Source organism: Lagenorhynchus albirostris, chromosome 14, assembly GCF_949774975.1.
Source record: "Lagenorhynchus albirostris chromosome 14, mLagAlb1.1, whole genome shotgun sequence".
Lineage (NCBI taxonomy): Eukaryota > Metazoa > Chordata > Mammalia > Artiodactyla > Delphinidae > Lagenorhynchus > Lagenorhynchus albirostris.
The window spans coordinates 50,100,297-50,118,201 of NC_083108.1; the positions used below are offsets into that span (position 1 = coordinate 50,100,297).

General features: G+C 44.2%; 1 protein-coding gene across 2 annotated transcripts in view; it reads right to left on the reverse strand.

Annotated features, from left to right (window-relative positions):
* The window catches only part of MIB1 (MIB E3 ubiquitin protein ligase 1), a 148,694-nt gene that overhangs the window by 9,867 nt on the left and 120,922 nt on the right, over nt 1-17,905 (reverse strand). The window contains exon 21 of one of the 2 annotated variants that reach the window (XM_060170762.1): nt 10,823-11,437. The exons of the other annotated variant lie outside the window; for it this stretch is intronic. Coding sequence (XP_060026745.1) covers nt 11,303-11,437 — 135 coding nt within the window. The 3' untranslated portion in view covers nt 10,823-11,302. Of the gene's footprint in view, nt 1-10,822; nt 11,438-17,905 lie in introns of those variants that run through there. 2 annotated transcript variants of the gene reach the window in all.

A 17,905-nucleotide genomic window follows, 5' to 3' on the forward strand; every position in this document is an offset into this window, starting at 1 on the left:
TGGATCCTGGGATCCACAGAGCAGAGACACAGGGGAAGTCAACACACTCATGTACTGAAGCATCACAATGTTCATGCATCAAACAAGGAAAGAAATCGGGGCTTCCCTGGTGGCGCAGTGGTTGAGCGTCCGCCTGCCGATGCAGGGGACACGGGTTCGTGCCCCGGTGCAGGAGGATCCCACATGCCGCGGAGCGGCTGGGCCCGTGAGCCATGGCCGCTGAGCCTGCGCGTCCGGAGCCTGTGCTCCGCGGCAGGAGAGGCCACAGAGGTGAGAGGCCCGCGTTCCGCAAAAAAAAAAAAAAAAAGAAAGAAGTCAACCTTGTGGCAGTAGCAGTTAATCAAATACTATTTCATACTATTTCCTTATGCTCCTCCTTGCATCCAGAGGGTTTGTCTCTTTCCACACCATTTCTAGACTTAGGGTGCTGATATAATTTATCATCCAAACAGGGCATTTGAAACGAGGACCCTATTAATAATTACAGTAGACATCAATTAGGACTGGCCCAGGCAAACAGGACATCTGCTCACCCTATCAACACAGCTAAAGGACCTTGGGACACTGATTTCTAGCCCTTAGAAGTCATGCCCCACACAACGTAACCTAGACTACTTTTCCAGGTTTTCCTCTTCTCTATGAAAATTCAATATGTCCAGGACTGGACAATTATTATTATTATTTTTTGTGGTACGTGGGTCTCTCACTGTTGTGGCCTCTCCCGTTGCGGAGCACAGGCTCCGGACGCGCAGGCTCAGCGGCCATGGCTCACAGGCCCAGCCACTCCGCAGCATGTGGGATCTTCCCGGACTGGGGAATGAACCCGCGTCCCCTGCATCGGCAGGCGGACTCTCAACCACTGCGCCACCAGGGAAGCCCTGGACAATTATAATTTTTATTCATCCCTTCCTCCAGCAAATATTTATTGATCCCCTGCTATGTGTCAGGCACTGCGGTTTCTGCCGGTATCCTCAAGGTGCTTGTAATATAGTGATGCACAGACTGGGATTATAACCCTGCCTTCACCTTGAGTACAGCACCAGCTTCTTTGAGCCGCAAGTTTCTTCATTTACCAAATGGAGATAATAAAGTAACTACTATCTCGGATTCTGTGAGGATTAAATGAGTCAGTATATGTTACGTGCTTGGCAAGAGGAAGTCCTACGTGTTATCGTAATCCACAGAAGCCACGTGTTTCTGACGTAACCATTTCATTTATAGTGATTTTTCTCACTGTAGATGGAGCTCAGTCCACAAAACACTCACCTCATTCATTCAACTCACTAAGTGGCCACCAGATGCAGGACACTGAGGAAGACATGAGAAAGCATGAACCATGTAAAAACTTTGGGAATTTTACAGTAAGTGGAGGATGGAAGACATTCATGGTTGGAAAAGAAAGAACTATATGAGTATTAAAAAATCAGTGCTTAGTAACTCTGACTACATATCAGAAACATGTGAAAAACTTTAGAAAAAACTACGGGACCTACCACTTACCAACCAAATGAGACTTTCTAGGAGTAAGGCAAATAACACAGAACATGAATAAAAAAAGTGTTTCACCCGTCAGTGAATGGTACATGAATAGGCTGTGAAGCCTTTGCAATACCCAGTCACAGAGTAGCAGTGAAGATTTTTTGAGCGTTTGTTATGTCTTGAGTGTTGTACCAAGAGCTCCATGACTTGGTTTGGTCCAGGATGGCTTCTTTGGGGATGAACTTGAGGTAGAACCATGAAGGATGGTGGGATTCAGAAAGAAAAAGAAGCAGGGCTTTCCATGATGCAAAGGAGAGAATTTCAGTGCTGGAGGTAGAGTGTGCACATTTGGATGGGGGACAAATAGAAGAATGAACAAATTTAATGTAAAGCAAATTGTTTTTATTCTATGTGTAGTTTACAAGTCTGTCCTCTGTAGCCTGTAGGTATTATTGAAAGGGACATTCACCCAAAAAAGGGAACATTTTTATCTTAAACTGAAAAAATGTGTGGCTTTCTAGGCATAAACGAACAGGCCGATCTACATTTTCACTTCATGGGGCTTTGTGTAACTGACTATATTCATAAAGCAAGCTGCAGTGAAACTCCATGGAAAATAACACAAGAGTGGATCTGAGTAAGTTCCTTCCATTTTGCCTTTCCTATCTGCAGCTCTCTGCTGTGTTCCCTACAAAACCAGCAGCAAGTTTCCAGGCATCAACCTGGAAGCAGCACTTTGGAACCTTCACTTTGATTTTGGATAAACAACGATAAAAGAAAAACAATCCGAGAGAGAGAGAGACAGAGACAGAGAGATAATTAGATTTTAAGTTACAAAAATAAAATCAAAACATGGCCCTGTGCAATGCAGACTCTCTCTCTCTCAGAGAGAACCGAACTGGGGTGTTATCTAGAAATGGAACAACTGCGAAAAAGCCAAGATTATAGAGGCAGGAAATATACCCATCATGTCACACCAGAGGATTTTTAAGATAAAAATGCTTCATTGAGCCTTATTGCAGGGAAGCCCAAGTCTCTCTCCTCACCAACCCCCCAACACAAGGCTGGATTAGACAGGTAGGCATTTCCTGGTTGGTTAGACAGTGATTTTCCAGGCTCCTTCAACGTGTAAGACCCTCCACAGGGCAAGGGGTGGAGAGGAGGGAACCAGCATATGTCCCTGTGAGACACTCATTCCGTTGGTGATCTGCATTCCTTCGACCATCCTCTCCTGCTGTCTGCATTTTTTTCTATCATCACACTTTGATTAAAGTAACCCACTGGCAGTCCAATCCCTCGTTTACTTCCCAAAGTTTGTGCTAATTTGTAGGTCACCCTGAAGCCTCTATTAATAACCGGCACTGGAATTTCACATCATAGGCGACAACGTCTCTACGGGATCCTCTAGTAACCTTATGAATAAAGCATCCTCATCTCACCATTTTACCTGCAGGAAGACCAAGGGTCAAGGAGGTTACATGGATGGCTGAAGACCACTGGTAAATTTGGCACAAAGTTTCCATTCTAAATCTCCCTTCTCTCCACTAAAGTATTTTTTTTTCTGCTTCTTTGGGGAGCATTTAATTCTCTCACTCATGTTGGGGTGCATTTAATTCTCTCACTCACGTTGGGGTGATCAGGGTAGAGAGAGAAGCCGCGTCTCACAAATCTCGTCTTGTTACCATTTGTTGGCTTCCAAGAACCTCTCTAACACCAGGACTAACAACTCAAGGCGTCTGAAAACTTTATCTCTGCTTTCATGCATCCATTCTCTCCCTTGCTAACGTGGAGGATTGTGTCAGCTCCGCTTGCTAATCTCTAATACTCAAGCTGCCCCGGGGCTGGACCCTGCCGAGGTGATCCCTCGCCTCTCCCTACACAATGATGAATTGTCCCAGAGGTGCGATGGGCCAATTTCAGGAGCCAAAAGAACAAAAACCCAGGGAACTCAATAATCCTGCAACAACAACAAAAAAAGCAAACTCCAAGTATTATCAAGGGTCAGGCCCAAGCATGGAGACACTCCAGACTCTTTCTGTGCGTTGGAATTCCCACTGAGACCTTCAGCCGTCCTCGCTGGGTTTTCAGTCTGTAATGTCTTACAGATTTCAGGGCTGGTCTCTGACAGCTCTGACGTATCTGAACTAAGGCTAACCTCAGCTCGTTACTTGAAAGCCTGATAAGTTATACTGTACCTGTCAAAGACTCTCCACCGAGATTCTCTCTCCTCCAATGGAGCAATCAAAAAAAAAAAAAAAAGAAGAAGAAGAAAATGTATCCTCTTCATTTGACTGGCATAACCTCCTCTGCATATTATTATCGCTGTTCTATTATTCCAAACCCTAATTCATAAAAGAAAATATAGACCACTTAGCTGAGGGGAAAACATATCAACTCAATTTCTTTTAACTTTATAAGCATTGTTGGCGGCTCTTGGAACATAAATTCCAGATTTGAGCTGGGTAGGAGAGAGAGGAAGCAAAGTCCACATTGTCAAGAAATGAGACGTGTCAATTGGCCCCTCCAAAAATTCAACAGGTTCTCTCTAATATTCCCCACAGTGGAAGTCATTCCTCTGTACCCACGAGACGTAACTGCAAATGCTTGCCCAAGTCCCTAACACCACAATTTTGGTTGTGACCTTGGGGCCCCTGAGTCAGTCTCCAGTGAGGAACCCAGAGGAAATCACAGGGAATCTTTCTGAGAAGGCCCTGGAAGAAAGGAAGGACCCACTTCTCCATGACTCTGTCCCCAGTCCTGACTAATGAAGAGGTTTTACTTTAGATTATGGAACATTTAGGAAATTAAAGATTTACCCAGATCCCGTCAGGGTTTACAACAGTAAAGACTGGACTTCCCTGGTGGCACAGTGGTTAAGAATCTGCCTGCCAACGCAGGAGACACAGGTTCGAGCCCTGGTCCAGGAAGATCCCACATGCGGCAGAGCAACTAAGCCCACGCACCACAACTACTGAGCCTGCGCTCCAGAGCCCGTGAGCCACAACTACTGAAGCCTGGGTGCCTAGAGTCCGTGGTCTGCAACAAAGAGTAGCCCCTGTTCACCACAACCATAGAAAGCCCACGCACAGCAACGAAGACCCAACACGGCCAAAAAAACAAACAACAACAAAACAATAAACAACAGTAAAGACTTTTGGAAAAGCAATACATTATGAAGAACCTGAAATCGTAAACAATTTCTATCCTTTGCTAACTCTTTGCTGTTATAAGACCTTGCAAAGATACTTTTCATCTTTCTGTCAGAATACTCATGAAAAAGAGCACAGGCTGCAGCTTCCACTCAAGAGTACTGAAACAGGAAGTAATTTTAAAGCATTGTCATAATTTAAGGATTGCATAAATATCAGATCACAAAGGATACTGCAAATGATTTATTTCTCAGCAAATAAAATTACCCGAGTTAGACAAATGCAACTTCAAAAGGAAATTTGTAAAGAGGGCTTTCAGGCTAGGTCAGCACAAATATATTGATGTGCCAGGGACATGGGGCTGCAGGACACATTTCTGCCCTCTAGAAGCTTCAATTCAAGATACTTCACTTTTGGGGAATTCCCTAGCGGTCCGGTGGTTGGGATGCCATGTTTCTACTGCAGGGCGAACGGGTTTAATCCCTGGTCAGGGGGCTTCCCTGGTGGCGCAGTGGTTAAGAATCCGCCTGCCAATGCAGGGGACGTGGCTTTGAGCCCTGGTGCAGGAAGATCCCACATGCCTCTGAGCAACTAAGCCCGTGCGCCACAACTACTGAGCCTACGAGCCACAACTACTGAAGCCTGTGCACCTAGAGCCCGTGCTCCACAACGGGAGAAGCCACCGCAATGAGAAGCCCAGACACCACAACGAAGAGTAACCCCCACTCACCACAACTGGGGAGAGCCTGTGTACAGCAACGCAGCAAAAAAAAAAAAAAAAAAAAAAAAAAAAAAAAAAAAAAAATCCCTGGTCAGGGAGCTAAGTTTCTGCAAGCCATGGGGCCAAAAAAAAGAAAAGCTACCTCACTTCCATAATGGTATTTTCTTTTTTAGCATCTTCATTGGAGGATAATTGCTTTACAATGGTGTGTTAGCTTCTGCTGTATAACAAAGTGAATCAGCCATACATATACGTACATCCCCATATCTCCTCCTTCCTGCTTCTCCCTCCCACCCTCCCTTATCTCACCCCTCCAGGTGGTCACAAAGCATATGTGTATGAATATATTCTCATTTTAAAAATTTAAACAAAGAAGTTTTTTAAAACTCCCCGCTCCCATACCTATTTTTCTACCGGTCTCTCTTGTCTTCCCAAATGTAATTCCTCTTAGCTGTTTGCCGTGTGTCCTGATGGGCCGTGTTCAGGGCATTTGCGTGCATAGGTGCATATACTATCAGACTTTTAAATATACAATTTCTTACTCAAGGATTAAGGTGTTTGACCTGAGGCACTTAACATATTAATGTGAATCTCCAGATTAAAATTTAATCTCTGCCGATAGTTTGTGCCATTTACACAGCAGAAGCTAACTAATTACAAAAGAAATCAGCTCTGCAGTTAACTCTCGATTTCCAGTCTAGAACTCCTGAGCCCTCTCTGCTTCTCCAACTCTACTCGGGTCCCGTGTTCTGCCTATTTTACCTCTCATCTGCGCCTCACCCAGAAAGTCAAGTGCTTAGATTGAAAAGACTCCGGGTATAATCGTTGTGACTTGTTACCCTTTTCATCAGTGCATTCAAACACAGAGAATTTGGAAATTATTTTTTTCTCTGATTGCCTAAAATAAGGTTTGAGTTTTATCTGCAAACTCTACCTACTCACACCCCACGGCACCCTTCCTCTGCTGCCTGCAACCACAGACAATCAAGGGTTGGCTTTGGTTGAGGTTTGTAGGGGAACGTAGCTAGATTTCCCTCTCTCCACTGGTCTGCTAGTGTCCAGCTGGCTGATGTTCAGGGCGAGGTGCCAGGCCTATATTTTGGGGAAGGATCATCCAGAGAGATAGAGGCGGATGTGATTTGGCGGCTGTGTGAGATCTGGCGTGTGATTTTACGTGCTGTGGTGTTGTGTTTCTGAAATTCAGTACAAGCACTTAGAATGCTGTTCATCATCATCACAGAATATCCAGGCAGCAGCCACTTGGCACTAGAGGCATTCAGAATGTCTTTTTAAAATAACATTGTAGTGAGAGGCCCGGGAAACGCACAATGGCGTGGTACTGCGTGGTACCAACCCCATTAGGCTGACGTTGGCATTTCATGGGAAATTAGGATATCTTCCTGTTTCTGACGATCAGCAAGAATTCTGGAAAGACACAGGCTACATTTTATAATTGTTTTCATGTATTCAATGAAAGCAATGGCGAGCACATATTTTGAAATAAAACAATATTTCTTGAGTTAAAATGAAGAAAACAAGAAATTAATATTAGAACTTTGTCTTCACTCTGCTTTTCTTGCTTTCTTATACAATTCACAAATAAGGAAAAAGAAAGTTTTTTTTTTTATGTTTTTTTTAAAGAAGATGTTGGGGGTAGGAGTTTATTAATTTATTTATTTTTGCTGTGTTGGGTCTTCGTTTCTGTGCGAGGGCTTTCTCTAGTTGTGGCAAGTGGGGGCCACTCTTCATCGCGGTGCGCGGCCCTCTCACTATCCCGGACGGCCTCTCTTGCTGCGGAGCACAGGCTCCAGACGCGCAGGCTCAGTACTTGTGGCTCACGGGCCCAGTTGCTCCGCGGCATGTGGGATCTTCCCAGACCAGGGCTCGAACCCGTGTCCCCTGCGTTAGCAGGCAGATTCTCAACCACTGCACCACCAGGGAAGCCCCAAGAAGAAAGTTTTTTAACCGCTCTTCTGAACAAAGCTATCTTGCCGTCGCTTACAAGTCTTTCCAGGAATACTTTCCACTCCAGGTTGGGATTTCAGATTTGCGGTGATAGATTCCAGCAGCAGGTTTGGGGAAGACATATCTCTACCGTACGGTGAAACCCCAGCACTGCATTTAGGCGAATATGCTATTATTTTCTGTCATCAGAACAGATGCCCATGTATCACTCGAGAGAATAATGGGGTCCCAAATATTTTTTAAAGGATCCAAGTAGAACACCTGGGGTCAGTTTTGCAGGAAGAAGTCAGCAAACACAGAGCACGTGTGGTCCCTTCTCCCTTAAAATCATCATGTACCTCGCGACGTTCAAGATGTAGTGATGAAGTGTACGGTTCACCTTCTGATTTTCTACAAGTTTGGTTAAGAAGAGCAATGCCGTCCCAAGGGGAGACTGCTGTCCTGAGGACTGAATTTCCTCCTGTGTCAAAAGAAGGGGGCAGGCCGATGACCTTGAAGGCCCCTTGGAGCAAGAATTCACAGCCTGCCAGCAGGGTTTTACCTACTTGGCCTTTTTCCCAGCAATAAAGTGATTAGAAAATTAGGAGGGGAGGAGGGCAAGTAAAATGACAGGTCAGTGTATATTTGAGGGGTTCGTTTACTTTACCCAATGTCTTGCCCTTATGCAGAGCCCAGCTGAGTTCAGAGGAGATGCCTTGGGGACACAGACCCAAGTTTGACATCATAATGTCATGTTAAAAAAAAAAGAAACGACAAGTCACTCCAGGTGTGGGTTTGTAGCATTTTAACCCACTGGGAACTCTATCTTCCTTCTTCCTTATCCATACCTAAGTTACTAAGAAAACAATTTATTAGACTAAAAATCATAAACAGTAATAGGTATCTCTCACACTGCTGTGCAGATTAAATGAGATAATAATGAATGGTAAACCCTTGACACAGTGATTGGTAGTAGTAGACAATCCATAATTGTTAGTTAGCTATTGTTGCATCGGTGGCAACTCACTTTTGAAAATCCCCTTTAACTTATGAAGCAATTTCATATTATTGCACTTAATCCAATCTTTCAGCACATATTTAATGAGTGCCCACCACAATGTGACAGACTCTGCTCTGAGACTACAATAATGACCAAGATTGGCGGAGGCCATACACTCCCAGAATGCATGTTCCGACTGGGGGAGAAAAACAGTAAACAAGAAAATATGGTACGGTGAGGGGATCAGGGTAGGTAAGGATGAGGATCTGTTATTATATGTGGATTCGTCGGGAAAGGTCTCTCTACTAAGGAGACATTTGAGCAGATGCCTGAAGGAAGTGAAGGGTGGGCCCCGTGGACGTGCGTGGGCAGGGCATTCCAGGTGGAGGGAACAGCAAATGCAAAGGCCCTGGGGTAGAAAGGTGATGGCATGTTCAAGAAAGACAAAGGAGGCCCATGTGCTGCAGCCAGGCGAGGGGGTGGGGGTAGTGAGAGGCTGGGGAGGGAGGATGCTGTGGGGCTGGACCATGGAAGGATTCTGTTTTTTACCATGAGTGAGATGCAAAGCCTTTGGGGGGTCCTAAGCACAGAGACACTTGATCTGATTTACACGTTAAAGAGGTCACTCTGGCTGTATGAGAGGAATAGACTGAAGTGGGGCAGGAGCAGACCCAGACAACGAAGGACGCCAGCCTCAGAATCCAGACAAGAAAGGGTGGCTTGGTCCAGGTTAGCAGTGGAGGCAGGGAGAAGAGGTCAGATTCTAGATCAACCTTCAAGGCAGAGCCGACAGGATTTGCTGATGAGTTGGGGTTAAGGAAAGAGAAAAAGAGAAACCAAGGATGATGGAGGCCGCACTTTAGGGTCTGACAGTGGGAAGGTAGAGTTGCCATTTACCGAGATGGGAAGACATTGACTCAAAACTCCTCTGTCAGGCAGATATCACGAATGGGACCATTTCCCAGATGAGGACGCTGAGACACAGAGAGTTTAAACCTGACTAGCTCCAGGTAAAGGGATCCTCACCGCCTTAAGACATAGATAAGGACTCAGCAAATGGCGGGGCCTCAGAAGATCAGACCTTAAATTAAATTGGCAAAGTAAAAGTTTTTAAAATTAAGTTTCTTAAAAAGCAGGCGACGCTGTTCAATTTCTGAAGGTTGCTCGCTGCTGTTAGTTGCCCACCGCCTTCTGGGAGGAAAGGTAACTTCCTAAGAGTTGGCACTTGCTGGTCTCCTGGCAGGGCCACTCTTCCATTGTGGAAAAGGAATCGATGGAGCGTCTTCCTAAAAACACCAGACCCCTTCCTGGACTCCTGTACCAGCCAGGCTGCCAAAGCCCTGGCGCTGGGATCAAGGAGAAAGCTCAGCAGCTCTGGGGCTCTGGTGGGGTGGATGTGGGGATGCAGGAGTCTGTCTGCAGGAGGAAACCCTCAGGCCCGTGATTTGCGAGACGGAAAAGAGAAGCTGTACAGAGAACAAACTCATCCACTCAGCTCCTACAGTCGTGTGGAATCCTCACAGCCCCCAGCGCCATGAATTATGTTCAAGCTCCCCACGCCACCCCGTCTCCACGGGAGGAAAGCAGGGCCGGGGGCACCTCCATGCAGCCTCCCAGGACAGACCCGGGACGAGGGAGGGTCGGGCGTGCCCAGACGCAGCATGATCGCTGCATGAGGGGACGCTGAATTTGATCCAGCTTCAAGCGCCCCCTGCCCAAACTCCCCACCTCACAAAGAAATCTGGGGTCAGGGGGCATCAGTAACTAGGTTCGGACTGCCATCTTGCCCCAAATCAAACCTCTCACCAGTTTACTGGAGAACAGTTGCTTCAGGTCTGAGCTGCGGAGTATCTAAGGGCCCATTAGCAAGGATGGGGGAATCCCGTTAGAATTTCTGCAGGAGATAACTCCACCTTCTCCACCCAGCGAGGGAGTCTCTAGTCTCCTCGCAGGACGCTGCCAAGAGGTTCGGTCCTCCGAGAGAAGACAGAACTGCATCAATCAAATGAGCATGTATCCAGTGCTGACATGCCCAGAACTGGGATATGCCAGCGAGAAATCCTGGTTCCTGTCACCAATTTGTTTATAATCTGGCTCAACAGAGATGGACTCACATAAAATGCTTTGTAAGCAATGCACTAAGGTTTACCCGAAGGCTAGCCCAGAATGGGTCCTTAACAAATAGTTGCTGTGGGAATTGCTTATTAAAACTTGTAGGAGTTCAGAGAGAGGAGAGATCCGAGGGCCTTGGAGTTCCTGGGAGGCTCTGGAGCTCAGGGTCAGGATGTGGGAGGTGTGTGGATCGAGGTTTCAGGCCAAGGGAGAAGTGTGAGCAAAGCTTTTACACCACGAGCCCTGGGGAAAGTAGACGATGCAAGATGGCTGCATATCTTGGGTCTCCATTGCACACTCACTTCTGTCGTGCTGTGGGTGTCTCCTGATCTTTCTTACTGATACAGTGACCCACGGTCTCCGCCAAATTATATTTTATTCAAAGCAGAGACTGCAATATTGCGGGGTATCGGAAAATCCTGTAACCTGCCTGCCTACCCCTGGAGAGGCCCTGCCACTGATGCGGAAGCTGTCCTTGTCGGCAGCGGGCTGTGGCCACTCTTCACCCTCTGCTGGCATACTCTCTTCCAGCTGTGGTAAGGCTGGGCGTGAGTCAGCTCCACAAGGACGTCTACAGGGGCATTTAAATCTCCTAATCCTGAAGAAACTTGAGCTGCAGGCCCCACCAGACAGGCCCTTCCAAGCCCTGGCAAGGGTCTGGGAGTGTGTTCATACGGTCACGTTGTTTGTAAAATAGGCAAAAGTAATATATTTTAAGTGCGATCAGTTAACACCACTTAGTATTTCCACTCCCACTTTTCTTTCGCTTCTCTGTGTCAGGTGGCGATGGCGTAGCCCCGCATTTTTGAGATGAGGCAGATGAGGTTACATTAAGGATGCGCTTAGTTTAGTTGGATACGTCCTGGTGGCTTGCAGTTACTTCTCTGTATATTTAAGTTATTGCTGAGCCATCCTGGTATGGACATGGCTTCTAGGACCACTCCCATCACTCTCCCCGCTTGGTGGTGTGATGGGAAAAGACAGGACCAAAAGGAGTATCTCAGTATGCTTGTGTCCTATGGCACCTGGTACCTGAAATACATGGGTTGTGGAGGAGAAAAGAGGTTTGATAGGAACGCAGTCAGAAGCTGGCCTGTGAAAAACTCTTCCAATCATCAGACATGTAAATGGTAAACCAAAGATTTGCTTCTCATTGACACCTAGTCAATGGTCTGCTCTCCTGTCAAGATACTGAGGGGGTGAAGGTCAGAGGTCCCTTCAATACCAGAATGATCCTCCTGTCCCAGTGCTAAGCCATGGAGTGGTTAATGGCAGTAACGGGTCTTCAATTCACTAAGAGGATTTTACTGACCCCTTGTGGGAGAGCGAAGCTGGTGCACCAACGAAGGGATACTTATTTTTCTACCATCCTTCAGGGGAAAATTCAAGGAGCAGAAAGGAGAGGTATGTTATTACCTGCCGGGGTTCTTCCCATTCAACTTGAAACTCTCATTTACAATTATTTCTCACATCAGCTTTTTTCCTGACACACTTCAGAGCTCTCATCAAAGGCAGGAGGTGTGTGATGTCAGGTTGTGATGCCTTTGGTTGTTTAAAAAAAAAAAAAAGGAAGGAAGGAAGGGAGGGAAGGAAGATAAGAAAAAGAAAACCAATTTTGGATCCTAGCACAGCTACTGACTAAATGAAAGACTGTGAACAATTTGTTTAATCTATCTGAGTCTCGCCATCCTCACAGGTAAGATGAAACTCATTGTTAGTGATGTGCATGTTAGGGGCTTAGTGTTTATGTTGCTATCATTAAACATAAGGATGCCATTTTACTCATCATCTTGGTGCTCATTGGACAGTTATTTCACACTCCTGTATAGAACATCTTATTTTAAATTTAATTGATTAATTTATTTATATATTTATTTTTGGCTGCGTTGGGTATTCATTGCTGTGTTCTGGTTTTCTCTAGCTGCAGCGAGCAGGGGCTACTCTTCATCGCGGTGCGTGGGCTTCTCATTGCGGTGGCTTCTCTTGTTGCGGAGCACAGGCTCTAGGGACACGGGCTTCAGTAGTTGTGGCACGTGGGCTTCAGTAGTTGTGGCACGTGGGCTCAGTAGTTGTGGCTTGCGGGCTCTAGAGCACAGGCTCAGTAGTTGTGGCCCACGGGCTTAGCTGCTCCGTGGCATGCGGGATCTTCCCAGACCAGAAGCTCGAACCCGTGTCCCCTGCACTGGCAGGCAGATTCTTAGCCACGGTGACACCAGGGAAGTCCCCTAGAACATCTTTTTTTTTTTTTGCGGTACGCGGGCCTCTCACCGTTGTGGCTTCTCCCGTTGCGGAGCACAGGCTCCGGATGCGCAGGCTCACCGGCCATGGCTCACGGGCCCAGCCGCTCTGCGGCATGTGGGATCTTCCCGGACCGGGGCAGGAACACGTGTCCCCTGCATCGGCAGGCGGACTCTCAACCACTGCGCCACCAGGGAAGCCCAAGAACATCTTTTAAAAAGAGAAAAAAATCTAGAAGTTTCTCCTCAATGATCAATTTCCTCATTTGGGCCCAGGTCTGCCAGAGCCTGACAATGCACACAGAAAACGTTTCTTGTCCAGGAAGCTTGGTTTCCCTTGTGCGAGCAGAATTCCAGAGGAGGGGGCACAGAGAAACCACACCCCGTCCCCAGCGGGGCCGGCAGGACCGTCCTGGGCTCTGGTGTGTGTCTTTGTTTATCTTCCCATAGGAAATGCCTAAGGTCCCACTCAGAAGTAAATACTCTTTGCTGAGAACGGAAGGAGACAATTCTTATTTTCCCAACCTGCAGTATGAGGTTCCTTATGTTTTGGACTAAGAAGCCCTCAGCATTCCCAGGAGGTAATGAGATGGGGAGAAGGGGGTGCAGGACATAAGCGGGTGTGCTCTTCCCCGCAGAAGGTACGAGGGGCTGAACAATGTCTCTTTACTCTTTCCCTTTCTTCCCAGAGCAGGGGAGAGAGGACTGGAGGATAACAGACCCTGGATTAGACTGGGGAGACGGGGGCTTCCCTGGTGGCGCGGTGGTTGAGAGTCCGCCTGCCGATGCAGCGGACACGAGTTCGTGCCCCGGTCTGGGAAGATCCCACATGCTGCGGAGCGGCTGGGCCCGTGAGCCATAGCCGCTGAGCCTGCGTGTCCGGAGCCTGTGAAAAAAGCGGGTACCAATAAATACGTGTGTGTAGTTTCTAGCATTAAAATTAAAACAGTGGAGGATAAATAAACCATAATATTATTTCTAGGGGAATGGAGGATGGGACAGGGATGGAAGCTAGATTTCTTTTAATATATCTTGCTTTGTGGAACTGACTTTGGAAAAATGTACATATTTTACATAATTTAAAATGAAATTAAATAAATTAATGAATAAGGCAATTCCTAATATCCAAAAGTGAAAGTAAACTTGTGTACCCAGTTGGTAGCATAACTACACAGAGAAAGCTACTACAAGGTCTTCAACGTTTAAAAATGTTGAAAACATACTTTTAACGTTAAAAAAAAACTGCATTTTTTTAACTGTTTTTAGAAATCATATTGTTGGTGATAACACTGTGATTGTGCAATAAAGCAAATACACTTATTAAATGGTTGAAGCAAGATGTAGATATAAAATCGATAAGACTAAATAAACAGGCAGTGGTTCTGAATTTGAATTAGATGGTTGTTTTTTTTTTTTTGGTCCTGCCGCACAGCTTGTGGGATCTTAGTTCCCCGACCAGGAATCAAACCTGGGCCATGGCTGTTAAAGCATGAAAGCACTGAGTCCTAACCAATGGACTGCCAGGGAATTCCCTCATCATGAATGTTTTTTTTAAATCATAAATTGGGATTTTGTCAAATGCTTTTTATCAATCTATTGATATGGTCATATAATTTTTTCTTCTTTAGCAATATTGATGTGATGGATTACATTACTTTTCAAATGTTGTATCAGGCTTGCATAACTGGAATAAATCCTACTTGGTCATGGTGTATAGTTTTTACACATTGCTGGGTCCTACTTGCTAATGTTCTGTTGAAGATTTTTACATCTATGTTCATGAGAGATATTAGCTTATGGTTTTTCTTTCTTGTAATGGCTTTTTCTGGTTTTTGTATTAGGGTAATGTTGGCTGCTTCTATCTTCTGAAACAGATTGTAGAGAATTGGTATAATTTCTCCTCTGAACATTTTAATTCACCAATGAATCCATCTGGGCCTACTACTTTCTGTTTTGAAAGGCTATTAGGTATTGATATGATTTCTTTAATTTATATGAAACTATTCATACTATCTATTTCTCCTTGTTTTGTAGTTTTGGTAGACTGTAAGTTTTGGTAGACTGCTTTTCAAGAAATCAGTCCATTTCATCTAAGTTATCAAGTTTGTGGGCATAGTGTTGTTAATTATCCTTTTAATGTCCATGGGATCTGTAATGATGGCAGCTTTTTCATTTGTGATATTAGTCATTTGTGTCTTCTCTTTGTCTTAGATAACCTGGCTAGAGTTTTATCAATTTTATTTATCTTTTCAAAGAAGCAGCTTTGGTTTCCTTGATTTTCTGTTTTCAGTATCACTGATTTCTGCTCTAATTTTGTTAATTTTCTCCTGGTTAACTTGGATTTAATTTTTTCTTCTTTTTCTAGTTTCCTAAGATGGAACCTTAATCATTTTAGATCTTCTTTTCTAATGTATACATTCAATGCTATAAAAAATTTCCCTGAGAGAGCTGCTTTCACTGCATCGCACAAATTTTGATAAGTTGTGTTTTTATTTTCATTTAGTTCAAAATATCTTTTAATTTCTCTTGAGACTTCTTTAAGCCATGTTATTTGGAAGTGTGTTGTTTAATCTCCAAGAACTGTGGGATTTTCCAGCTATCATTGATTTCTTAATTCTATGGTGGTCTGTGAGAATACTGTGTATGATTTCTCTTCTTTTGTATTTGTTTCACTTATTCCTTCTCTCTGAAAATCTTCCTTTAACACTTCTCACAAGGCCAATCTACTGGCAACAAATTTCCTCCATTTTTATTTCTCTGAAAAAGTCTTTGTTTCTCCTTCCCTTGGAAGGATAATCTCACTGGATACAGAATTCTGGGTTGATGGGTTTTTTTCTTTCAACACTTCATTCTGTTCTGCTTGAGTGGTGTCTAAAGAGAACTCTAATGTAACATATTTGCTCCTTTATAGGTAAGGTTTCCCCTTCCTTCCCCAGGCTGCTCTCAAGACTTTTCTCTCCATCTTTGATTTCCTGCAGTTTGGATATTATATGGCTGTATGTCTATTTTTGGTATTTATCCCGCTTGGTGAGTTTCCTGCATCTGTGGTTTTGTGACCATCATTAATTTGGGGGAATTCTCAGTCATCATTGCTTCAAATATTTCTTCTGTTCCTTTCTCTCTTCTCCTGGAATTCTCACTAAACATGTTACACCTTTTGAAATTTTCCCACAGTTCTTGGATAGTCTGTTCCATTTTTTCATTCTCTTTTGCTCTCTGCATTTCAGTTTCGGAAGTTTCTATTGACCTCTCTTTAAGCTCATTATTCTTTCCTCAGCCATGTCCAAGCAACTGATAAGCCCATTAAAGGCATTCTTCATTTCTGTCACAGTGTTTTTTTTTTTGTCGTTGTTGGTGTTTTTATCTCTAGCATTTATTTTTATTTTTTTTTAAGCATTTACTTTTGATCCTTTTTTAGAGTTTGCATCTCCCTGCTTACATTACTTATCTTTTTGGATGCTATTTACTTTTTCCATTAGAGCCCTTGTCTAGGAGTTAGGCTGTGTTTACTGTTTGCTGTGGCTGTACCAGAGGCTAAAATTTCTGGTGTCCTTGCTTTTGTCTCCATTATTGTCTTTGGGTTTCCCTAGAGACTTATTAAATAAGGTCTGAAATATGCTGCTCTTTCCATTGTAGTCCTGCTATTATACAGGAGCCCTCTTGATGCGTGGGGGGTAGAATGCATTTGACAGTCCTATGATTAGGTCTCAATCTTTCAGTGAGCCTCTGCCCCAAGCTGTCATCTCAAGTGATTCTCAGTATTTTTTTTTTTTTTTCCCTTTAGGTGAGCCAGGAAGGTTACAGTGGGCTGGAGTTGGTTATCTGCCTTCCCCCAAGTAGAAGCCCAGAGTGGATTGGAGTTGGGTATTTTGTCAGTTAGGCTTTGGCAAATAGTTTCACTTAAGGGCAGGCCTTGTTAAGGCTGACAGAATGTTCTGGATGTATGGTTACTTCCTCCCTCCCCCTACCAGAAGCACAAGAGGCTTTTTCTCTGATCCTCATTGTGAAAATCTGATAGGCCTCCTGGTGGTAAAATTCACAAAAGTATGGGAACCATCCTGGAATTTTAATTCTTAAGTTTGTCCACACTGAGCCTCCAGCAATTCAACAATTAGAGTTTAGGGTTTCCCATCCTGACACCGGGTCCAGCAGTGGTTTTGGCACCTGGCTTTCTGCTTCAGGAAGCTGTGATTCTCTGCATCGGCCTCCTGTCTACCATTTTCGGAGCAGTGGCTTGTCCTGTGACCTCAATTCTCTGGTGGATCAAAGAAGAGCTGTTAATTTACTGTTTGTTCAGCTTTTTTCTTGTTGTGAAGACATGGGTGTCAACTTGAGAGCTCCTTACATGCCAGACTGGAAACAGCAAGTCCAAACTTGTTTTTTAAAGGAAAGTAACTTGAGGTAACACATAGGCAAGATTGAAGTGGGAAGGGGCTGTCATAGTGACACCAGGTAGAACGCTTCTGAAATTATCCATGAAGAGTTGATGAGTCCTTGACAAAAGCAGTGGATCCAACAAATAATTAGATATAAAAGTAGTCAAATATGACTGAAGTTTTTAGTCTAAGAAACTGGATAATAAAGATAATACTATTAATTAACACAAATGTTTTGCACATAGTCAATTTAAGGTTGGGACATATTAGGTTTGAGATGCCTGGATATCTATTAAAATATGCCCAAAGTAAGTTGAAAATAAGAATTTTAGGATATAGAATCAGGAATCTTCCAAACATCGATAGTAACTGAGCCACAGTAATGATGAGATCATTGATACAGAATATGAAGATGAATAAGGAACAGCATGTAACCTATCAGCATTTCCATAAACTAGGGTTATCATTAACGCTTTCCTCTAGAAAACATTCAGAATTTTGAGCAAATTATTTCCTTTGAGATTCATCCCATATGGGAACTGCCTGTATACCAATTCTGTTAATCGTGGCAGATTTAAGTTAACCTTTCAATGAGATCTTATCAGTTCTTTAAATCTACTGTTGAGAACATTTTTCTCAACATGTAGTAAATACAGGCCCAAATTCCCATCTATACCTTGGTGGGCAGAATAATACCCCATCCCCCAAAAGATGACCTTGGAACCTATGAAGATGTTACGTTACATGGCAAAATGAAATCAAGGTTGCAGGGGAGTTAAGGTTGCTCATCAACTAAAATTAAAATAAAGAGATCATACTAGATTATCCAGATGGACCCAATGCTGTATAACAAGGATCCTAAAAAGTGGAAAATTTCAAGAGGCAGA